Source organism: Pyricularia oryzae, chromosome 4, assembly GCF_000002495.2.
Source record: "Pyricularia oryzae 70-15 chromosome 4, whole genome shotgun sequence".
Classification (NCBI taxonomy): domain Eukaryota; kingdom Fungi; phylum Ascomycota; class Sordariomycetes; order Magnaporthales; family Pyriculariaceae; genus Pyricularia; species Pyricularia oryzae.
Window position 1 is genome coordinate 3,615,875 of NC_017851.1, and position 23,460 is coordinate 3,639,334.

Consider the following 23,460-nt stretch of genomic DNA (forward strand, 5'->3'; position numbering starts at 1 on the left):
GTTTGAGGCCATTGTTATTTAGACCCGCTCCATCGCTCTGCGCCAATCAGGGAGGAGATCCATTCCACCATGCATTTTTGGGTAGCTGCGGGTCCTGCTAAAGCTCCCAAGTTGCCTGGGGGGTCAGTTCAGTACAGCGTGCCGCGAGTTGAGCTTCGTCAGAGCTGCCGCCTGCAACTCCAACAAACAGACCGCCGCACCACACGTTGAAACGACCCCAGCTCTTTGCCAACCACCGACAACTTCAAACAGAGCAGCTTTTGTACAATTGCCAACACGAAGGAGCAAGAAAAAGATCGCATAACAACAAAGTTCCTGCAAAATGGCATCAGGCTACGATAGAGCTCTTTCGGGTGAGCTTGGACGTTACCTGCGGAGCAACCGCACCCACCCTAAACTTGCAGTTGGCTAACGAAGCTACCCCCTCCCCGTCAGTGTTCAGTCCCGATGGCCACGTCTTCCAGGTTGAGTACGCGGGTGAAGCCGTGAAGCGAGGCACATGCGCTGTCGGTGTTAAGGGTGCGGACATCGTGGTGCTGGGATGCGAAAAGAGGTCGGCCATGAAGCTGCAAGACACCCGCATCACCCCCTCCAAGATCGGCCTCATCGACACTCACGTCTGCCTTGCGTTCGCCGGCCTAAACGCCGACGCCCGCATTCTCGTCGACAAGGCTCGGTTAGAAGCCCAATCGCACCGCCTCACCGTCGAGGACCCCGTCACGATAGAGTACATCACCAAGTACGTCGCCGGCGTGCAACAACGCTACACCCAGAGTGGAGGTGTACGACCGTTCGGCATCAGCACCCTTGTTGTTGGGTTCGACAACGGCAGCAAGGTCCCCAGACTCTATCAGACTGAGCCTTCAGGCATCTACTCGGCATGGTAAGTCGCTATAGCATGTGTTTACTTGGTCATGGCGAAATGGAACATGGGCGCTCATGATTTTTCTTTTCTTTTCTTTATAGGAAGGCAAACGCTATCGGAAGATCAAGCAAGACAGTGCGCGAGTTCCTTGAGCGGAATTACAAGGAGGACATGGACCGGGAGCAGACCATTCGGCTCGCCATCAAGTCACTCCTGGAGGTTGTTCAGACAGGTGCCAAGAACATCGAGATTGCTATCATGGCACCTGGAAAATCCATCGAAATGCTTCCGGTGGAGGACATCGAGAACTATGTCAAGAACATTGAGCAGGAGAAGCAGGAGGAGGCAGCCAAGAAGAAGACAGGACGTACGCCAGGCACAGGAAGCGCAGCTATCTTGACGAGGGAGGCGGGCAGTTCCGATGACCAGTAAAGCGAGCAGGTATATGCATATGGCACGAGACATGACGAAGAGCAGGGCTATAGATCACGGCAACAGCTAATGTAAGATATCTTGCGCGATCAACCAGTCGGGTGCTACGATGTTGATTTGCTTTGATTGCGGTGTTTTATGGTATTATGCTTCCCAAGACGCCCAGTAAATGCTTCAATAATGCGGGCAACAGCCTCTGTAGCGATATCAACTAGCTAACCCAGCTTGTCTGCGTCGGTTTCTGGGTCGAATATTGTCCGCTGCTTCTCACCCTTGATCCTGTCATCGCCCGACTTCAGCATTCTGTTGTCTAGCCTGGCATCCTCGGCCTCGACTGTAAGGGCAGCCTTTGGCGTCAAGGCATCGAGTACAAAATGGTTATCGCAGTGCGGGCAGTACTCGTCAGCCTCCTCGAACTCCTGTACATCCTTGCGGAAGCACTTCTTGCACTTTTTGCAGGCAAACGTCATTTCGAGCGTCTTCCGAAGCTCATGGGTCTCCTGTTCATGATGGCAATCGGCGCAGTCGAACCATTTACGGCCTGTTGTACCCTCTCGCCCGCCGGATTAGTACCTGCCCGACACCACCCATGCAGATGGAGTTATGTGTTGACTCATAGTATGAATATGGGGCGCATTACAGCATGGCGACCGGATTGAGACTTGTGCATTCAATATGTGTTTGCTGGGAAATCACGAGGACCGTCAGCGTTGTGACAGGTTGGTTCAGTCTACAAAGCACACTGGATGACTCACCACATCCTGGTTCTGATGTGGCTGTTGAAGTGCCACCTATTCAGTTGTAGAATAATGTAGGCTTGAGTCCTTCCCTTCGGTTCGCTGAGGAAGATAAAGTTGGTGGCTGATATACCAGAGAAGTATGATAGACAGGTTGCTTCGGTGATAACTCATTGACAATAAAAACGCGCCCATAAAAGTTGTAGCCCGCCACCCCGCGTCGGTCAATTTGACTTCCGTTCGATGGAGCCCCGCCTGCAGGGATCGGGGTGCATCAAGCAGCTGAATAATATGGGGCCGCTCGTTCGCCTTACCTCAACATTGACGTACCTTACTAAGATTCCGACCATCCTTCGTACTGCTTTGCTTTGTGAACCCAACATTCATCTTTCAAATCCCACACTGCCAATCTAGGCCACACTGGCACCGATCCCAAGGTCATAATTCGAGTCCTTCTCAATTACCGCGAGCCTTGCTGCTTTGTGAAACTGAGCGGGCGATCAAAACAAAATCGCATCGCATCGGATTGCAGACGCAATGCCACCCAAGGTGACCATAAAGAGGAAGGCCTCCGGCGCCGCAGGCCCAGCAAAGAGCGGCAAGGCATCCGCTGCGTCGACACCTGGGCCCGGAACTCCCCGTAGCATGGCGAGTTCGGAATCGGAGAACTCCGATGATGATGACGGCGATGTCGAAGGCCTCGACTACAGCAAAGTCATTGCAACATTTGCTCCCCAAGCGTCCAAGGCGCCAACTGCAGGCTCCAAAATGGACTCAGTGTCAAACTTGTTCAAGAACGGGAAACGCGACTATTCGTACTTGAAGCTCAAGCCTGATCACGCAAATCGACCATTGTGGATTAACCCTGACAAGGGCATCATCATTTTGGAGAGCTTCAACCCGCTGGCCGAACAGGCCCAAGACTTCCTCATCACCATAGCTGAGCCCCAGTCAAGGCCGACATTCTTGCATGAGTACGCTTTGACGGCACATAGTTTGTACGCTGCTGTCTCTGTCGGCTTGCACCCACAGGATATCATCAGCACCCTAGACAGGTTCCTGAAGACTCCCCTTCCTGATTCCATGCGCGACTTCATCGAGGTCTCTACTAAAAGCTACGGCAAAGTGAAGCTTGTATTGAAAAACACACAATATTTTGTTGAGAGTTCCGACCCAAACGTGCTGCAGATCTTGCTGAAGGACGAGGTTATCGGCCCCTTGCGTGTACAAGGTTCAGAAGCCATCACCACGGCCGCCCCGAAACGAGGTGGTCTTGTCATTCCCGGAACTAAAGAGGCTTCGGGGGTGAAGCAAGTCCAGGATCCCAACTCGACCGACGCCACGAATGCGGAGGGTGACAAGCCCGTCGAGGAGGATATGCTTACCAAGGCACTGGAGGCTGAAGATGATGACGATGCTCAGGCCGTCCATGCGTTCCAAATCGAGGACGAGGGTGTGGAAATTGTACAAAAACGATGTCTAGAACTCAACTATCCCATCTTGGAAGAGTACGATTTCCGAAACGATACGTTCAATCCGGTTCTCGACATTGACCTCAGGCCAAACACCCAAGTACGTCCATACCAGGAAAAGAGTCTCAGTAAGATGTTCGGTAACGGCCGCGCAAAGAGTGGAATCATCGTCTTGCCTTGCGGAGCAGGAAAAACCCTGGTCGGCATCACGGCTGCTTGCACTATCAAGCGGGGAGTCATCGTGCTATGCACAAGTACCATGTCTGTCGTTCAGTGGCGTGACGAATTCCTCAAGTGGTCAAACATCGCCCCGGCCGACATCGTTGCCTTCACATCCGATGACAAGCAAAAGTTCAACAGCGAGACTGGAATTGTTGTTGCCACTTACAACATGATTACTCACGACAAGAAGAAGCGGTCGCACGAGACGCTTAAGATCCTAGAATGGCTCCAGTCACGGGAGTGGGGTCTCATGATCTTGGACGAGGTGCACGTTGCGCCTGCAAAGATGTTCAGAAGGGTGACATCGGCGCTCAAGTCACACTCGAAACTCGGCTTGACAGCGACCCTTCTTCGAGAGGACGACAAGATATCGGATCTGAACTTCCTCATTGGACCCAAGCTATACGAGGCCAACTGGATGGAGCTTTCACTCGGAGGGCATATTGCAAGGGTTCAATGTGCCGAGGTGTGGTGCCCGATGCCCACTGAGTTCTACCGCGAGTACTTGAGGAGCACCAGCCACCACAAGGCTCTGCTGTACATTATGAACCCCATGAAGTTCCAAGCCTGCCAATACTTGATCAACTATCACGAAGCACGTGGCGACAAGATCATTGTGTTCTCTGACAATGTGTACGCACTCAAGAAATACGCCTCAGTGTTGAGCAAGTGCATGATTTACGGCGGTACCAGCAACTCGGAACGACAGTTGATTTTGAAGAATTTTCAACATAATCCGGAGATCAACACATTGTTCCTTTCCAAGATTGGTGACACGTCGTTGGATCTTCCCGAGGCCACCTGCCTCATCCAGATCTCATCCCACTATGGATCCCGTCGTCAGGAGGCACAGCGACTTGGTCGGATTTTGCGAGCTAAAAGGAGAAACGACGAGGGTTTCAACGCATTTTTCTACTCACTGGTTTCCAAAGACACAACAGAAATGTACTATTCAGCTAAAAGGCAAGCATTCCTTGTCGATCAAGGCTACGCTTTCAAGGTCATCACCCAGCTAGCCAATATGGAGAACATTCCCGACCTCAAGTACAACACGGCGGAGTCGCGACTTGAGTTGCTTCGGGAAATCCAAATCGAGAACGAGAAACAGACGGAAGGGGACGAGGAGATAGACGACTTGTTTCACAGCGGCAAAATAGCAGGCAAGGGCAGAAAGAGCAACGTCAGACGTATGGCCGGCCGAATGGACGAGTACAGCGGTGGGCAGGGTATGACGATGATGGAACGTGGACCGACCAGGAATACGCAGCTCAAGAAGACCAAAAAGGCAGAGAGCAGCTCATTTTTCAAAAAGATTGCCAGAGAGAACGAGAAGCGAAGACAGGTGGGCTGATTTCTTTTTGGGCCATACCATCCAGATTGTCCTGTTTGTATCTAGATAAGAGCTGCTGAGCTCCTCCTGTGTAGGATAATTATTATTTTGTGGCGCTTGATTGGTGGCACGCCAGAAGCGAATCTGCCTGGTTGGCACACGAGATGATTGCAGGGCTGATCAATGTCAACAGTCCATGCAGACTAGTCTATGCATTTTTCCCGCGATCTTACCAGCTCGTAATCGGTCACACATTGTGGTCCTTCGGAGCATAATTTTAAGCTCGAATTTGGTCACTGTTCTAGCGTTGTGTCATGATTGCCAAACGCCTTGCGAATGAGCTACCTTGCCTACTGCTCAGGCACTAAGTATCGGAGATGATCGGTTAATAGGTGGCGTATGTGTGCGCATGGTGCGTCATATTTCTTTTGCATATTCCACTACCACGTACAATATCCAGACCATCAATATCTCGAAGATTCCGTCGGTGTATACTTTTGATATTCCATTGCAGCTCCTGGACAGCAGTGGAAGCGGTCCCATGGTGTGATGTTATGCATTAGCCTAATCTGGACTTGAGTATATGGTAGGTAAGGTAGATAGTAGGTAAGAGTAGCAAGGCCTGATTGGTTCGGATATTGTTTCCATTCGTCCGATAGCAACGCAAACATTGAAGAATCATCCAGTACCATAGACTCGTCAATTTCCATCATCTGCCCTGTAGATCAGACTGAACACAAGGGCAAGATTTCGGTAGGCGGAAAGAGGGATTGATCGGCGCATTAACCCTTGTATTTCTGTACCTAGGCCGGATCGTTGAAGATACAACCAAAATTGAGCAAGCTTGGCAAGGTGAGTTTGACGTATTTTACAAGCCAAATAGAAACTCTACAACGTGCTGAGGGTATATTATTGCTATTCATGGCATGTCAGATGAGTGGCCAATCAGGTTTTTTTTTCGGGGGATCGTCACCGCTAGATCGAAAGGGTTGTTTCGACACCTAGCACATGCTCAGTGATGGCGTTACAGAAATGTTGGCAGTGATGCATGGGTTGATGCCATCCGATACTATTTTGGTAATATGGGACTGGGGTTGTATTGCATCTCTTTTCGTTTATTGCTGATTTCTCGGGGTTCGAGCGGATCAGGTTTTGACAACCGGCGCGGTGCAGTAGTCTCTATATTTGGGGATATGGTTTGGAGGGTTATAAAGTTTACAAGCTGTATTATAGTGCCAATAGGGATAGTTGTTATAGCCTACCTCTGGGCAACCCGGACCTGCTGTCATGATTAATCCAGTCAGGGCAGAGTTGTATTTTGACAAGCTGCACACCTACAGACTGTACTTGGGAGATAGTTCGAACATTGTTAGCATACTTTCATGATCTGCCAGCAGTTCCTTAACAACTGCGCCCAAGTATATCCAGTCCAGACGTGGATGGCAACGAAAAAAGGAAACTGTACAAAGATTGCTGCTCTACGTACGGGAGTTATGTTGCGATTTTCTGTAAGCATGTCGTCAAACGGTGAGGAGGTCTGACATCATGTGTGGTTTCATTCAAAAGACCTGGTACCGCCTGGACCCTGAGTCGCTGGAGAGCCTGTGCGCCTAGCGATCTAGGCAGTGTTGGTACCTCGCTGTATAACGCCACATGCATGTGCTGTCCCGACAGGTGAAGAGGGAACAACACACGTGGGTGAATCATGGCTTCGGCATGGAGATGTGATGTAATGCAAAAGATTTTTCCAAACAGGGGCAAACTTTACACGAAGCCAGAGCAAAAAAGAAACATCACACAAGTATCACGGTTCTTTTGTTATCTATCAGCACACGAATCTTTTTAAATTGATTCTTTGATTGATTGACCACGATAAACGACCCCCATGCCACCCAAAAGACTTTCTAGGTGGAGATCAAATAATCGCGGAGGGCCGGACAAGTCCCGGCATCCGCCCAGACGGCTTGTGCTCTTGCAGGGTTACAGGGGTTCACGAATATCCCAAGAAATCAATACCAGCCAGCAGGGGGCGCAGCATCCATGGTGCACGGCAAGTACATAACAGTACAACATGGTAACATGGTAACGTGGTTGCGTGGGTAAGTCAATTTCAGTCCGCAAGAGGAGAGAGGAAAGAATGGGTTTGGGGAGCCAAGTTTGACAATGGTCGATCCCGAGCAAAACCCAAGAACACTGCCACAACAGGTGAGGCCAAGGCGTATTACGTGTAGTAAGTAAGCGGTGTTTGGCATGTTGGATTTGTACATGGACCCGCTATAAGTTTTTTTTTTTTTTTTTTTTGAGGGTTGTGTGCATGTAGATCTACATCCCAAAGTGGCAAGGGAAATAGATGGGAGGAAAATGGGATTCAATTCGATACCAGTCGAACCCGAACCACAAGGTTCGGGCGGAACATTGGAAGAAAATGCTCATCGAAGACAGGCAAGACAGAGCATTTCTGGGTAAGGATCAAGGGCCGTTGATCCAATGCCATACCTCCTGACCCTGCCTGCATCTGGAACCTGCAACCTGCACTAGCGCAGCAGGAGAAATACTACTCTACTGTACGGTGCAAGGGACCGCCAAAGAAAAAAGTCACTGTTGTTTTTACCAGCCAAGGCAAGCCCATCCCTGTCTGCCGCTTCCAGTCGAACAAATTTTCTTGGCACGCTTGTCTCCCATGCCTCGATTTCCGCGAAGGAGACTTTTGATTTTCAGCTTCAGCATTGCAAGTTTTCCTACTTGCATTCACCTCTCTGTTTTAGGTGAGGCAGGGCAAATCCCCTAAAAACTCTGGCGCCATTCCCGCCTGATGGGCTATTCCTTCTGTCTACGTTTAACCACCAAGATTCATTTACCCAGCATCTCCCTGCATTAGCATTCATTCCACCACCTTATTCGAAGCCAATCGTCAATTTATCACCATTTCCAGCTTGTCTGTCTGCCACCGTTTTTCCGTCATCAACCATCTGACCTAATAATCGCCAACCTCTCCACACCCTAACAACCTCGTCGAAAGGTTCTTGCGGTTTCTGACGCTGTGTCAACCCTGCCTCTCCTTGACAATTCTCTCCTAGAAAAGCTACCGACTCCTCACCTCACCATGGACGCGTACATCAAATAAAAGAAACTCTGCCGGCCAAAGCAGAACGTACCTATTTAGTTGCCTTTCCCCTTCACCAGCATTTTCACTGCACTCGTTCCCTAGACGATCATATCCATCATCATGAAAATTTCCTAAATTATCCGTCGTCACTCACGGCTTTCGTAGCATCGCCAGCAATTATTTGCCGTCGTCGCGTTGTGCACGACGGGGACTCTTGCACACGAGTTCACCTGACTTTCAATATCTGATACTGCTATTTTCTTCAACTGGTTACATTGTGGACTTGGAAGAAAAAGAGAGAAAAAAAATCCCATAAACTATGGCCCGCCTCAAGGATTTTTTGAAGGCTCAGGCTAAGAGCTTGAAGCCTGCATTCTTTTCCAAGCAGCCTCATTTCAACTTCATCAGCGCACACTGTAAGACAAACAATCCATCCTGTCTAAATCATCTGAAGGCCACTTTCGCTGAGGATCACGCGCAGATTTCTATATCCTTGCCCAGACCATCTTAGCTTCCGTCCTATTATACGCTTCAGGAGGTGCTGCTCTCTCTTACATAGATGCACTCGTCTTTGGAAGCGGAGCGGCAACGCAGTCGGGACTCAACCCCGTCGACGTCAACCTGCTCAACACTTTTCAGCAGACTGTCGTTTACCTCGTGTGCATGATGTGCAGTCCCATCACAATCAACTCGTTTGTGGTATTTCTCCGCCTATATTGGTTCGAGAAGAAGTTTCAAGACTTGGTCAAGGATGCGAGAAAACGGCGCTCGACTTTTGCCCAAACTCGGTCCAAAGCGAAGAGCGTCGACCATCGTCAATTGAACGATATGGAGAACGGCGTCAATGGTAGAAACATCACCGTAATGCGCAACAACGGCGATACCAGGATCACTAATGATGGCCTGCTCTTGTCTCCGATTCCTGAGCCAAGGCCCAATGGCATGCCTAACACGCCCAAATCGTCCCGAGATACCGACCCGACTGACGATGGACTGGACAGCCAAGATCGAGAGTTCCCCCAGCTTAGGACAACTGAGGAGCATGTGGCCATCCTAGAACGGCAACGAAACGAGGGTGAAACTCTGCGAATTCCCGGCCCCCGAGACGTTGAGCTGGGTATGGCCCCGGAGAGGGTCGAGCATAGTGCCGATGAAGATGCCATGCCCCGATCACCTAGATCACCTCACCGTCGCCCGCGCAGCATGGAATCTGCCGATGGGCGGGCCCCCGGGCCTCGCCAGCAGACTATTGTCATCCAGGAGCCGACGAAACCGCCGGCGCGTGAGGAAATGGCGGAGGAGTTCGAAGCCATTAAGAACACGCTCGATCCGTTCAAGTTGCGAGTGCCGCGTATTTTCAAAAACAAAAACCCTAGGCTCCACGAGGACGACAGCGACGAGGAGCAGGAGCAAACGCACTTGCCCGAGAGACTCAGGAGGCGCTCAACTTTTGGTAGCGTCCGCAAAGCATTCACCCAGGACAAGGTGGAAGATACGCCCTATCTTTCGTGGACCCCGACCGTCGCTCGCAATTCAAATTTCCCCGGAATGTCTGAGGAGCAGCGTGAAGAGATGGGCGGTATTGAGTACAGGTCGCTGAAATCTCTGGCAAAGGTCCTGGTCTTCTACTTTATGGGATTTTCCGTTTTAGGTGTCGTCTGTCTACTGCCCTGGATCCTGTTGACAGAACGATGGGGAGTTATCGTCGACCAAGCAGGCCAGAGCCGGACATGGTGGGGCTTTTTCACTGCCAATTCGGCTTTCATGGACCTCGGATTCACGCTCACCCCGGACAGCATGGTGTCGTTCAATACGGCCACTTTCCCGCTTCTGTTGATGAGCTTTCTGATCATTATCGGAAACACAGGGTTCCCGATCATGCTGCGATTTCTCATATGGGGTTTCTCCCTGATGGTTCCACGGGGAAGTGGACTATGGGAGGAGCTCAGGTTTTTACTTGACCACCCTAGAAGATGCTTCACGCTTCTCTTCCCAGCTGGAGCCACTTGGTGGCTATTCTGGATCCTTCTAGCGCTGAATGGGATCGACCTAATCTTTTTCATTGTTTTAGATGTAAGTTGTTTGGTTTCCAGCGTTCAGGGTGGTACGTGTTCTGACAAGCTTTACTCCTGGATCCACAGCTCGACAGCGGTCCAGTTTTTGAAATGCCTACGGGCATCAAGATTCTGAACGGTATCTTCCAGGCAGCCTCTACCAGAACTGCCGGCTTTGCGAGTGTGAATCTTTCTCAGCTCCACCCGGCCGTGTTGACATCCTACATCATCATGATGTATATCTCGGTCTTTCCCATTGCTATATCAGTGCGTAGGACCAATGTATACGAGGAAAGCGCTTTGGGGATCTACACCAACGCAGAAGATGACGAGCAGGTGTCGCACATTGGCTCTCACTTCCGGCGGCAGCTGTCTTTCGACTTGTGGTTCATCTTCCTGGGTTACTTTATTTTGTCCATCTCGGAGGGCACCCGGCTTCAAAGCGGAGACATTACGATGTTTGCCGTTCTGTTTGAGGTTGTCAGTGCCTACGGTACGGTCGGCCTGAGTTTAGGATACACCAACGTCAATACTTCTCTGGTTGGACAGTTCTCGACGGTTGGCAAGCTCGTCATAGTGGCGATGCAGATCCGCGGTCGCCATCGTGGTCTTCCTTACGGTCTTGACCGGGCTGTGCTGTTGCCCGGCGACTCACGCAACGTGACCGAGGAGAAGAAAGAAGCGGCCCATGCGGACAACTCTCTGGATACACAATTCCAGCTGCACCGTCGCGCTTCTGGCATGTCGACTGCCACTCAAGGGGTGGGCTCGTCTGTGAGGCGCGGCCGCAGCCGGAGCATGACTCGAGTCAACAGCAACGTGCTGGTGCAGCTCTTGCATCCTGGACCAGCACCGATACCCCATGGGCCCCCGATGCGAAGGAGATCGGCGGCAGATATGGAGGAAGAAGAGTATCATGAAATGTACGAGCGGTCCACGTCATCAATAAGGAGGGCTGAGACCATTGCGCAGGTTCCAATACCGTCAACCGGCATTCCTGCGAGACACTAGACAGCGCTTTGTTGGGCGGCATATATTTTCTTTTAACTCTTTTCAGTGCATATTTTACTGGAGGCTTCCATCGCTTTGGGCTCTCTTTTTCTTGGCAAGCGTGTTCTATGGGCGTGGCAAGCTTCTTTTCACCAAAAACAAACTCACTACGACTACTAGATTTTGTATTAATTGATTTGTAGGCAGGGAGTTATCAGGGGCTGTCATCCATCCAAAGGTTTTCACCTTTTCTGTTTCTTTACCTTTGTTCTTTGATGAGACGATTCGTTGAAACGAACTTCCTAGAACAGACGATAGTTGGTCAAAATACAGTTGGCTACAGAATCGTGAATCAGCAAGCTCGGAATGTCTCAAGACAAGAAAAAGAATTAAGTCTAAAACCGAAACAAACTAATGCGCAGCATAGTGTAAGACCGACCATATGAAAAGATTCAGTCAAAACTGACATTACAAGGATTTCAAATCGTGTTTTGTTACAGTATGTCTATGTTTTTAGATAGTACATTTCCCTCATATATGCAATACACGAGTCCATTCAATGTGATTTCCAGACAGGGCCAGGTTTGATAAACGACCAGCAGGCAAACTCGCCTTGGAATCTACGTGCCAGAGACCCCAATCCCAAGCTCATATGAGCATTCACCCACATCCACCCAGCAAGGCCATTTACTTCCTCTTGGTACCCTTTGCCCCTGCCTTTGCCTTGGTCTTGGCCCCGGGCTTCTCTGCGCTCTTGTTGCGGGAACCCAGGATGTTACGCGACTTGCGCCAAGCGGTGACGGCGGCGTCGACGTTGCCACGGTCGTGCTTGGGCTGGCGCATGTAGGTGAGGCGGGCGCGGCGGGCGCGCTTGGGGCGGCGCTGGACGACGTCAATGCCGACGACGTTGCGGCTGTAGATCTTGAACCACATCTCCACACCGATCTTGGTCAAGGCGGTTCGCAGCAGGATGGCCGTGTCGATGCCGGCGCGGCGGATCGACAGGCACACGCCAGAGAAGGGCTCTACGGACCGGCGCGTCGTCACCATCAGCACGTCGCCGACCTTGATGCCCTCCCGGTTGGCTCGGTCAAACAGCCGCGTTCGCGCGCCCCGCGGGTCCATGTCCTTGATCTGCTTCTGGTGAAAGGCCGCCAGCGGGTCGGTGGTCGAGGGGCGCTTCACCTGCGGCGTGTACACCGCGAAACCGGTGCGGAACTTGGCGCTCCTCCGGCTTTTGGGGACACCGTCTGTTTGGGGGCGAGGGGGTGAGGATGTGTTAGTGTGTGTGCTGCTTGCTCTTTGTCGGAAAGGGAGCAGGCCTACAAATTGTGTGTGGCGAGAGCCTGACCCTCGAGTATTTCGGGGCTCCCGAAGAAGTGGTAGTGGTAGTGGTGGCGGCGGCATCGGTGACGACCTGGGTTGCCATTAGTCGGCGGATTGGCCTCTGCTGGCTGGCATATCGGAGACTGTTTTTCAGACAGCTCAGCGGCCGCTTCGTTATTATTGCGGCGGAGTTCATTTTTATATCGTGGCTGTCGAGCGATGGAGGTTTGGGTCAGAATGTTGCCTCCCAGTCGCGAGCCTCGACGTCCAAGTTCGAGGTCGAGGTCCAAATCCACAAGCCCAAGTCAAAAAGTTGTTGTACTTTGACGTCTCCAAAAGCTTTCCTTCGTTCTGAAAGGGATAAGCTGGGGGAATTACGTTTGATGATTGGCTGTATCGGCTCTTTGATACCCACCTTGCTGCAGCGGCCCCACCTGGCACCCTTGCTGCAGCTCAATCCGGTCGCGACTTTTTTTGTACGAGTTACGCGGGACTGGGAGAGATTGACTACTTGACCTCCACTGAATTGACTGCAAGTGACGACGAAGAAGGTTGGTTGCAGGTTTGAAATCGAGACCAGCTCGACAAACCTCAGATCAAGCAAGATGCTGTCAAGAACAGCAGGCTCAGGCCTGGGGGCCACAGGCCTCTACAGGTCGGCGGCAACTAAACAGCCCTTAATCACAAACCAAAGATGCTTCTCACAAACACCATCTCGCCAAGGTAAGTTGTGTATAGAGTAAAAAAAAAAAAAAAAAAAAAAAGGAGGCAAAAGTCATTCAGTCGCCCGCAATACAATCTAAAATTACTGACTTAACAATCACAGGAACTGTAATCCGATTTTCCAAGACCCGCAAACCCGAACTGAACAAAGTACTCACTACCATGCGAGACGAGATCTTGCTCCCATACTACATCCCCGCCGACCAGCGCAAGCTCCTCGTCCGGACGAAAAATAAGGAAAAACTCGCCAAGAACCCCATAGTATTGGAAGTCGACGAGAAGATCTACAAGTTTGGCTTTAGGGATCCCAGGGTCGACAACCCGAGCCCCCGCGACACCATGTTGCAAGCCATCAATTTGATGGATACGGACAGGGACTTTAACAACCTCAACCTGCTGCTTGAGGGCTTGCACTCGGTAGCCAAGCTGCAGTGGCAGCGGCCTTGGGATATGGCCAGGATTGTGCGCCGGGCTGGCCATCACGGCCAGATCCTCAAGATCCTCGAGGCGGCACGTCGCGTCGAGGCCACCGGCATGAAGCTGGACAATGCCGAGGTCGTCTCGGAGCTCATGTACTGGATCCAGGAGAGGGCATTCGGCCTGAAGCCCGACGCCGAGCATTGGAGCCAGAAGGGCACCGTGCAGGCCCTCAAGTGGGCCGACATGGTGGTCGACATGCTGCACCTGCCAGAGCACAAGCCGACGGTCACGCCCAAGGGCCAGCCCGGCGGTCTGGCCTTCATGTACGACCCCAAGGTCAGGGGCGCGCAGCTTCACCTTGCCGCCGCACTGGCAGTCAAGCACCCGCAGCCCGAGAACCCCGATGTGGACGCCGCACAGAGGAAACGGGTCACCGAGCTCGCCACCGGTCTGACCCACTCGTGGCCTGCCGGGAAGGGCCTGCGTGAGATTCACCCGGACCACGTCGACAAGAAGGGTTACCATTATTTCATCGGTCATGACTGCGGATTCCTCCGCGTGGCCGTTCCCATTCTGCACGGTCTTGAGTTGGCCATGACGATTGTCGAGCCTGAGCTTTCAGAGCAGCTCAAGTCGAGGCGAGATGCGCTGGCTGCTGAAGTGAACGAGGTCATGGCCAAGGGGCCGGAGAAAATAGTAAACGGTTTGAAGACTTATGATGTTCTCTTTGGTACGGAGCACGCTCCGGCAGATTCAAAACCTGTACCCGAGACTGAGGCGGAGGCGGAGGCGAAGGCATGATGATGCATGGTGGCAGAAGCTGGAGAAGCGAGCCGTGGTTGTATAACAATATATTGTATTGACTACTCTGTGGGATATATTTTTGTCTGTGTCACATGGAAGAAGAAAAAAACGGGCATTAGACTTTTGGCGCTTTCTTTTTTGTTTGTCTCATAGTGCTTGATAAAAAGTACGTGCTACATATACAACGCTTGATAGTAAAAAGTCTTGTTGCAAAGGGAAGAAGAGCCTTCTCGCGACAGCCATTTGAGAACGAAAAGAATATGTATATAATCAAGGCAGAACAATGTACTTCTCCAAGTGCTTTGGTATCGCCGAGAGCAGCTTCTTGTCCTCCAGCCACTTTCTCGAAAACAGGCGGTCGGCGTACCTGTAGGCTCCGTCGCACAACATGGTGACGACGGTGTGGCCCTTGCCCAGCTTCTCGGCGACCTCCTTGGCGGCGACGACGTTGAGCGACGACGACGCGCCCAGGTACAGGCCCTCCTCGTCGAGGCAGCGGTAGACCATCTCTATGCTCTTCTCATCGCTAATGTGCAGCGCGCCGTCGAGCAGCGCCAGGTCCGGCTGCAGGTTGTCGGTGATGCGCCCCTGGCCGATGCCCTCGGTGATGCTCGATCCGGTCCGCTCGATGAGCTTGCCGCCGCTCACAATGTAGCTGTGCAGCACGGATCCCGGCGGGTCGGCCAGAAAGGACTTGACGCGGCCGCCGCTCGCATCCTTGAGGAACCGCGTAACACCGGCCAGTGTCCCGGCGGTGCCCGTGGCGCAGGTGAATGCGTCGACCTTGCCGTCGGTCTGGGCCCAGATTTCCGGGCCGGTGGTCTCGATGTGGGCCCGGCGATTGGCCGTGTTGTCGAACTGGTTGGTCCAGACGGCGTTGTCGAGGCGCTCGGCGTGGCGGCGGGCCTGGTGGTTGTAGTTTTGCGGGTTGTCAAAGGCCACGGCGGGAACCGGGTAGACCTCGGCGCCCAGCAGGCGGAGCAGGTCGATCTTGCCCTGCGACTGCGTGTTGGGCATGTAGATGACGAGCTTGTAGCCCTTGGAGCGGCACACGTGCGCCAGCCCGATGCCAGTGTTACCGGCCGTGCCCTCGACCACGGTGCCTCCGGGCCGCAGCAGGCCGCGCTCCTCGGCATCCTTGACCACGTACAGAGCCGCACGGTCCTTTACCGAACCTCCAGGGTTCATAAACTCGGCCTTGCCCAGGATCTCACAGCCGGTCTCTTCGGACAGCTTGTTTAGCCTGATCAGGGGGGTGTTGCCGATGGCTGTATGAAGCCAAAGAGGAATGAGATGAGATGCATGTCAGCTATTGATGTACATCAAATGGACCTGCACACAGCCGCTGAAATATAACAGATAAAAGAAAGAAACTTACCTCCTGTCAAGCCCTTTGCTACGCCTTGTGCCCTCGACACATTGATGGTATGCTGTGTCGGCTCGGCGGCCGCTGCAACTGCCGCCCGTATCGAGCTTGTTGTAAACCTACGGATTCCGTGGCGAAACATTTTGAACGCAAATAAAAAGACAAAATGAAATAGAAACACAATCTACTGCGCTTGGTAAATGAAGCGTGATACGAAAATGTCACCCGAGCTCGGATGAACAAGAACAATCGAACAAGTCAAATCAAGGGGCAGGTTAATAATGTCCATCCGTCATCGGCATTGCTCCGGGTCGGCATTAGAGCCAGCTTTCGTCGGGAGTGCAAGTGGAGGAAAGGGTGGGCCCGAGAAGCCGCGAAGACTCGCTGTGGCGCGTTTGTCACAGCGCGATTACAAATGACGTGATCGAGTATAGCCTGACTTGACTCCTGGTGCTAGGAAAACAAGGTGAGACCTGGATGCAGAGTACGTACAGAAATATTGACAACTGCAGTCACAGTGAGTTGGAGATTGGCAAATAATACTAAACAATTCAAACCAAATTTGAGGTCAGAGCATATCTTGCAAAAAGATCGGGAGCACCCTGTGGATGCCGTAGATGGGACTCTCTCGCCGGGATTCGAACCCGGGTCTCAAGCGTGACAAGCTTGCATACTAACCCCTATACTACGAAAGATATTTGGGACATGTTCGCCGACGCAAATTCAGTTGATGATATTCCAAACTTTCGCACTCGCCTCATAGTGACAACAACACATCTTCAGTCCTCTGAATAAGCATGTGGTTTGTAATCATATCCAGTCTGATCACGGCCTTGACCAGGTCCATTTTCATTTCGAAGTTTCGAGACATTACTAAAAACTAGTTTGGTTCTTTTCTCATTATACGCATTACGCCATACCCGGACTCCCATCATCAGCTCCGCACATTCCCAAAAGTTATTACTAGGCAAGGTAGGCTGGTAGATGGTCAAGTATCAAAATGGCCGGTAAACACAATGGGACACGCTGGGTTCCTTTAAACACCACTTCTTTTTATCCAGCTAACAAACAATCATACAAAGACAAACATGTGGGCTATGAAAAAACAGATGCACGTGAACCGCCAGCAAAAAAAAAAAAAAAAAAAAAAAAGAGTCAGACAGACGCTCAATCGTCATCGTCATCCCTGTCGTGTGATGTTCTCGTCCTCCTAGTCGACCTTGGCTTGGTACGCGTCGCAAGGCTCGACTTCATCTCGGCAGGGGCCTTTTTCTTGGTCACGCCAGTCGCCTTGGGCGTGCTCGTCGCTGCGCTTGCCGCTTTCCTTCCGTTGGTCCTGGTGGACCGCGACGGCCGTTTTTGTGTCTCCTCCTCTTCCTCTTCCTCCCCGTTTTGCTCTTCCGAATCAGCATCGGCTCCCTCATCTTCCTCGACTGGGTCCTCATCCATAGGCTCTGGAGAGCTGAGCGAAGACTCGGAGGGGTTGCGAGCTTTATCGTCGGCGGTCGTGGCAGCAGCGTGTCCAGAGTTCTTCGAGGCTGAGCTTGCTTCGCTATCGTCGCCATCGTCATCCTCCTCGTCAGAACTGTACTTCCACTCCGCCACGCCGTCAAGCATCTCCTCCTCGTCTTCCGACGAATGCCTTTCAATGTACGTCGAAGCAGTGTTGCGAGGCACACGTCCACTACGCCGACGTTCGTGCTCCGGTATCGGCGATGATGACGCCGCCTGTGTCTTTCTGCTCTTCGCTGCTGACTTGCTCCTGGATGCGGCCGGTTTCCTTGCAGAAGGTCGAGGCGTTTTGGGCTTGCTCTCGCGAGGATTGGACTTGACTTGAGACCTAGCCTTCTTGGCTGTGCTCTGCTGCTCCGACCGATCGTCATATTTCCGTTTCTGAAGTAGAAATGTCAGCTCAAGTGTTTCGGGTCTTATAGGCCTATCAATGCCAACTGTGGCCGCATTGAAAGCCACCAAGTCTGTTTCAATAATGACATACCTTTTTGCGATCAACCGCCCTGATCATGTCGTCAAGTTTGTCCTCGACCTCTTCGGATATGTACTGCTTGCTTGCAATGCTCTGCGCAATATCATGTGACTGCAGGGGAAGAAACAGCCCAACTGGCAGGCCGACCTTGTTTGAGTAAGCCTCGAGCGTCCATCCTCGCTTCTCTTGCCATTTTCTGAGCACCGCCAGGGCGACATCGCAAAGTGTATAAACATTTTCGCTCTTTTCCGTGTCCAGAGCGTCCTGTGTTTGCTTGGTCCGTTCGGCATACTTGAATAGCATGCCCAGGTTGGACTCGCTCGCCACATTGCTGACGTAGAAGAGAATGTATCGAGCATGGCTGACCAGGCTGTCTGTATCGTGGTCAAAGTCGGGGTGGTGTGCCAAAAGGTGGATGAGGCGAGGCAACGTGCTTTCCATGAGCGGCGAGTTGGTCTCGCGGAAATGACGAGATCTTGATCGAATCCAGGTCTCCACGTTCTGTCTAAAATCCTCATCCGGTTCGTACACAGTCAAGAAAGCAACTGTATACCACCGCGGCCGCAGCTGGCCAAGCGCAAGGTACTTCTGCAGCTTCGCAATAAAGCCGTGCCGCACGTTCCGTTGGCCATCTTGGGCAACCTCTGCCAATCGATTGAAATCATCTGGCGACAGCAGCTCGTCGAATTGCCTGCACAATTTGAGCAGCAACTGTGCGGCCAGGAGTCTAAGACGCTTCTTGTGGTGCAACGGGGTGTCCTTGGTTTTGCAAAACTCCCCTTCATTCGTCACGAACGTCCTTAGAAGCTTGATTACCTTGTCGCCGCTCGTTTTTGCTTCCTCGCGGTCAGTGATTGCACGCAGACGATTGGCAAATGTCTTTAGCGCAAAGCACTTGGCCTGACCTTCCTCGTCCAGCTCTGCATATTCCACCCACTCAGGGTCACTATCACTCGCATCCTTGTGAACCTCACGAAGCGTGTCGTGAATGGTGTGAAGGATCTCGTCTTCGAAATCCTCAGTCACCTTGGGCGCAAGAAGCTCAAGCTGGCAGATAGTGGCAAGCTTGTTCAAGAAGTGCGGAGAACCACTCTTAAAATCCTTCATCACCTTCTGGAGCAAGTCCGTCGCGGCAACCTCGCTGTCGTGATCTTTGCGTGCCATGAGGACGTTGATGGCATACTTGGCTGCCTTTGGCGGTTTGCCGTACATGGCGTAGTTTGCAAGCGTATGCCTAAACTTTTTATCGTTGGGGATCTCTTGAGGGTATTTGCTCGCGAAAGATGCGCATGCTTTGAGGGTCTCGACCATGATGGGATCATTGGCCTTGTTTGCGCCAGGTGCCTCGTCCTGCAGGTCCTTGCATAGGGATCCGATGTGAGTCTTGAACAAAGTAGGGTTCTTTTGCGAGATCTCGTTGAGAATCTCGTGCGCGATCCCTGCAAGTCCATCCTGGTTCGTCTTGGAGTACTCGAGAAATGTGGACAAATGGCTCTTGTTGAAGGTGATAGAACCAGACCAGTAAAGCAGAGGCAAAAGAGAGTCCAAGACAGCGGGGTTCTGGGACTGTTGGCGCTTTACCAACTCCCTCAAAGCCCTGTGCATCGTCTTGTAGTCAGACTCATGGCTGATGACGTAGCGTATCAGCTGGTAAGCACGGCGGTCGTTGGCTTTTGCGAACTTGCCCAGATCCTGCCGAACCTTCAGTTGGTCAGGATAGAACTGGGCCAGGTACGTAATGAGACTATTAAGTGTTTCTGCCGCCCTTTTCCCATCTGCTCCACTCGCTTCGCCTCCGTTGTTCAGCTCACAGACCTTGAGGAACTTCTCAGTCTTGTCGGCAAACTGCGGCTGACGGTTCGACAAGGCGAAGAAAGCCTTCTTGTTCACCGAATCGAGGGAGTTGGCCAGGAGCAGGATCCTGTGCGCCCTGATGGCATCCGCGTCAAAAGGTGTCGAGGAACTCCCCTGTGATTGTGATCCTCCGTTGGCTGACTTGGATGACTTCTTTGGCTGGTGCGGGAAAGTGAGTGGGACAAGGTACTCGAACCTGACCCGTTCCCTGAGAAGGTTCAATTCCGGGTCATTCGCGTACATGGTATTGAAAACCTTGTTCGGAATACCCGCTAAAGGAGCAACGGCTTCCATATTTGAGACAAGCTCCCCAGTGCTTGCGGCCCAGAGCTTCCCGAGAAGCACCATAGCTTCAACTCGGATAGGATGCTTGCGGTCACGAATTCGATCTGCCAACGCACAAAGAACGGATCCCTTTTGGTCTACTCCCCCTTTCGGTGCAAGTTTGGTAACGATATCGCGGAAGCTGAAGCACTCGACTGCCTTGACACCAGCAAGTCGGACTCTTTCATCGCTGTCGTTCAGCTTTTCTTCCAGGCCCTTGATCAGAACAGCTTCTTCATCCCGGCTCAGGCCCACTCCACCTGCAGATGTCGCTAGAATGTAACCGACTGCCGTTGTCCACGCCGCGCGGATGGCAGCAGACTTGTCCTGTTTTCTGTTGACGAAGTTGTGGTATATCAAAGGGTGCGTCTGAGCAAAAGACAGGGGGGAATATGGCGTTGTGAGGACGTTTGATGTGGGTTGTGAGACAGACTCGTCACCGAGACTCGGCGGTGGGTATGCCGCCGGGTCTATGGTTTGCGGAGGGGGTGGCCCTGCAGCTCCAATCCCGGAGATCATATCACCAAGGGTCTCAGTTGCCAGCTGGCGAACTGGTATGATATCTGCGTCCAGTTCCACGTTTACATGCGCGATAACGTTGGAAAGTATTGTAGGGCATGCCCTCCAGAGCTCCCTGAGCAGCTGGTGAGCTTTCCTGAGCTCCTTCAGGTCGGATTCTGTAGGCCCACTGGTCATATGCTCATCTTCGGAATCGTCACCTCCTCTTTGCCTGCTGCCTCCAACGTTGGTGACATCCATGACGACGTCGCTGAAGTACTGTGTCACAAATCGGGCCATCTTGTCAGGACAGCTGTTGCACACCTGCTTTGCCATCTGGTATGCTTCCGGTTCAGTTTTCAGCAGGAGAGTTGACTGGCTCTCATCCACGTCACCCTTGTCCCTGGGTCCACCTGGAGCGGCAGCCCTCAAGAACTGTGCCATGATTACATCCACCACTTTGCCGGGCAAGCTTGCGCTCTCGTCAATCACGGTGACCAAAAGCTCGACCATGTGCAGCTCGACGTCCTTGGATATACGTTCGCCGGATCCTGACTTTGGCCCAGACACCGCATCGAAGAAACAGGAAAAGAGGTGGAGAAGCAGCCCCTCGTTGTTGTCGATGTCGTTGAGCAGCACGATGCTCTGAACCTCGGCTAGGGAGCTGAGAACATATTTGTGCTGGGTGTGGTATGTGTTACTGGGATCCTGGAGGGCGGGTAGGGTATGCATTATGAAGAGACTAAAGACGTCCTATATCGGCGGGCGTCAGTTGAGCGCGCGTGTGATGTAATCATGAGGCGCGTTTGCGACAAGCTATGTGCGCGGTTACTAACCTTGAGCTGTGAGGGCGTGAACGGCGCATTGGGAGCGCAAATGCGCAGTATGTCGACAAGGCAGCATGCAACGAATGCCTTGACTCCCTTATCCTTGTGAGTGAGAAGGTTGTGGGACACGAGCTCCTTGGCAACTTTGGTCAACGAATTCTTGTCGGTCAAGTCCTGGTCCAGCTCGCTGAGCTCTTTGGAAAGCGCATCCAGACGCCGATGTAGCTCGCCAGTTGATATTGGCTTGCCAGCTCTCCATGTCAGGGTCTGGTCGAACTGGAGTGTCGCGAGCTCCTCCTCCGGGTCGTCTCCATCATCTTCATCCTCTTGCTCATTTTGTGGTTGTTCCTCCTCTTCCTCCTGGACTTCCTGTTCCTCCTCGTGCTCCTCCTCCACGACAGCAGCCTTGGCCGCTGCCGCGGCTGCCGCACGGCTCCGGCGCGTCGGCGCCATGGGTGCTGTGTTTAGAATTGGGCGTTGCGCGGGGCTATGTAGGCAGTGGACGTGGCGGCAAGAAACGCGCCCGAGGAGGGACGGGGACCTGGTGGGTGTTGAAACGGATTGTGTGGCGATGATTGTTTACAAAAGTGCAGCAAAATCAATGGCAATATTGTCAGTGCGCGCACACATGAATGATATCAAGCGAGAAAATACATAGAAAAAAAAAGAGGCGTAAACGCGTTGAGGGGCGGTCACAGTGCCAGATTTCGTCACGGCGCAAGGACGTGACCTTCAATTATTTTGACGATGGTCAGCACACGCGCGACACGGCGACAACTCAAACTCGACATGCATTGCCATGGCTTGCTCCCGCTATTTACAGCCAAAAAGTGCAGGCGGGCCGGCGGGTGGACCAAGAAGCCCCAGTCATCTATCCATTACGCCTATAAATCGCAGCCATTGGATGATTTGGCTCCAAACGGCCCCGCTGGCCTCCACCTGTGCCTGGTAATATCCATGTTGCTCGGGTGGAGTGGATATTTCTGGGTGTAATTGTGGTCTGTGCTCAAGCTCACGTCTCATTTACTCCAACTGGTGTCAAGCTCAGTTGCAAGTGTTTCTTACTGTTGGTTCGTTCTTGGTGAACATAGAAATCATTGTTGACAACCATCAGACCCCGTCGGGATTTCATGTTCATCCTTTCATCTTTTACCGCAGGCGCACTTTCTGTTGGCCAGAAGCAGATTTAAAAAGATGTTCCTACGGCTATCGACAAGCACAATGCATGATCATCTCAGCACCACAACAAATTATGAAGCCCAGATACGCCAGGTGAACGACCGGGCAAAGAAAAGAGGGAGAGAGAGAATTTCGATAATTTGATGCCGTCAAGGTCTTTGTCGTGCCAACATTGAGCTGTGTACATGTTTGCTCGCAGGATCGTGCCACAATTTAGGGCTGATTTGCAATTTTTGTTAACACATTTACCAGTCATCTAGATCGATACCAAAATGGCTAGTCTCCCATGGGCCTCTTTCACAAGTAAAGTTGGCGGGCTTTAGTGACGATGACAAACAACGTGCTTGCTTCGGACTGACAACATTCACCCAAGGAGGTGCTAGATCTAATCTTGTTATATACACCCAAGGTGTGAGAGGGGATGGGATATACTCATAGCCTCATGCGAGAAAATGGTCGTAAGTTGTCAAGTGGGCGAATCATCTCTTGCATTGTTTCTTGTCATAATTCAGTGAGGCGTCATATGCGGCGGCCGTACAACTACCACCCGACTCTACTTCGTCTGATCCAAAAGGCATGATATGATACGAAAGACGGCTACTACGATGAAATACTCTGGTGCATATGTAAACGCTTCCATTCTTGGTCTTCACTAGATGTAGGTGATGCAATGCTTCAATAAGGGGTTGGTCATTATACGTGGGCGTGTGCAAGGAGGTCGTCGATGCTGGATGATACAAGAATGCGCAAATATCCGGGACAGCGAGGCATGCCCTAAAAAAAGAAAAAGGGGGGTGGGAGGGGGCATCCGAGTACTTCTGTGTCCAAGAGTATGCAGAGGGCAGTTGCCAAGGTTGCTTCCCTTTTCAGACTCTGGGGAACTATGGGTTGCAACTAGATATCGTCTTATAGCTGAATGTGGCCAACGGTTGCCATGACGTGATTCA

General features: G+C 52.0%; 8 protein-coding genes and 1 non-coding gene across 9 annotated transcripts; 4 read left to right on the forward strand and 5 right to left on the reverse strand.

The window, feature by feature from the left end:
* The first annotated feature begins 84 nt into the window (after positions 1–84).
* On the forward strand, positions 85–1,513 carry MGG_06472 (proteasome component PRE6). The gene is made up of 3 exons (XM_003717044.1): positions 85–353; positions 436–883; positions 967–1,513. The coding sequence occupies exons 1-3, from the start codon at positions 323–325 to the stop codon at positions 1,295–1,297; spliced, it is 810 nt and encodes a 269-aa protein (XP_003717092.1). The 5' UTR covers positions 85–322; the 3' UTR covers positions 1,298–1,513.
* MGG_06471 (zinc finger protein) lies at positions 1,345–2,213 on the reverse strand. The gene is made up of 3 exons (XM_003717045.1): positions 2,053–2,213; positions 1,938–1,981; positions 1,345–1,838 (listed from the first exon to the last, which is right to left on the reverse strand). The coding sequence occupies exons 1-3, from the start codon at positions 2,055–2,057 to the stop codon at positions 1,513–1,515; spliced, it is 375 nt and encodes a 124-aa protein (XP_003717093.1). The 5' UTR covers positions 2,058–2,213; the 3' UTR covers positions 1,345–1,512.
* MGG_06470 (DNA repair helicase RAD25) lies at positions 2,202–5,342 on the forward strand. The gene has a single exon (XM_003717046.1). It carries the CDS (start codon positions 2,572–2,574, stop codon positions 5,077–5,079), a length of 2,508 nt encoding a protein of 835 aa, XP_003717094.1. The 5' UTR covers positions 2,202–2,571; the 3' UTR covers positions 5,080–5,342.
* A 1,945-nt stretch (positions 5,343–7,287) lies between these two features.
* MGG_06469 (potassium transporter 1) lies at positions 7,288–11,762 on the forward strand. The gene is made up of 3 exons (XM_003717047.1): positions 7,288–8,580; positions 8,646–10,237; positions 10,306–11,762. Exons 1-3 carry the CDS (start codon positions 8,484–8,486, stop codon positions 11,227–11,229), a joined length of 2,613 nt encoding a protein of 870 aa, XP_003717095.1. The 5' UTR covers positions 7,288–8,483; the 3' UTR covers positions 11,230–11,762.
* On the reverse strand, positions 11,642–12,875 carry MGG_06468 (uncharacterized protein). Its single transcript, XM_003717048.1, has 2 exons — positions 12,535–12,875; positions 11,642–12,458 (listed from the first exon to the last, which is right to left on the reverse strand). Exons 1-2 carry the CDS (start codon positions 12,728–12,730, stop codon positions 11,896–11,898), a joined length of 759 nt encoding a protein of 252 aa, XP_003717096.1. The 5' UTR covers positions 12,731–12,875; the 3' UTR covers positions 11,642–11,895.
* A 127-nt stretch (positions 12,876–13,002) lies between these two features.
* MGG_06467 (uncharacterized protein) lies at positions 13,003–14,832 on the forward strand. The gene is made up of 2 exons (XM_003717049.1): positions 13,003–13,257; positions 13,361–14,832. Exons 1-2 carry the CDS (start codon positions 13,140–13,142, stop codon positions 14,476–14,478), a joined length of 1,236 nt encoding a protein of 411 aa, XP_003717097.1. The 5' UTR covers positions 13,003–13,139; the 3' UTR covers positions 14,479–14,832.
* MGG_06466 (cysteine synthase) lies at positions 14,558–16,212 on the reverse strand. The gene is made up of 2 exons (XM_003717050.1): positions 15,860–16,212; positions 14,558–15,749 (listed from the first exon to the last, which is right to left on the reverse strand). Exons 1-2 carry the CDS (start codon positions 15,987–15,989, stop codon positions 14,752–14,754), a joined length of 1,128 nt encoding a protein of 375 aa, XP_003717098.1. The 5' UTR covers positions 15,990–16,212; the 3' UTR covers positions 14,558–14,751.
* Positions 16,213–16,470: 258 nt separating this feature from the next.
* Positions 16,471–16,542, reverse strand: MGG_20203. The gene has a single exon. It is a non-coding gene; the product is annotated as a tRNA-Asp (tRNA).
* Positions 16,543–16,713: 171 nt separating this feature from the next.
* Positions 16,714–22,109, reverse strand: MGG_06465 (uncharacterized protein). The gene is made up of 3 exons (XM_003717051.1): positions 21,344–22,109; positions 17,844–21,260; positions 16,714–17,740 (listed from the first exon to the last, which is right to left on the reverse strand). Exons 1-3 carry the CDS (start codon positions 21,785–21,787, stop codon positions 17,015–17,017), a joined length of 4,587 nt encoding a protein of 1,528 aa, XP_003717099.1. The 5' UTR covers positions 21,788–22,109; the 3' UTR covers positions 16,714–17,014.
* Between the last annotated feature and the right edge of the window lie 1,351 nt (positions 22,110–23,460).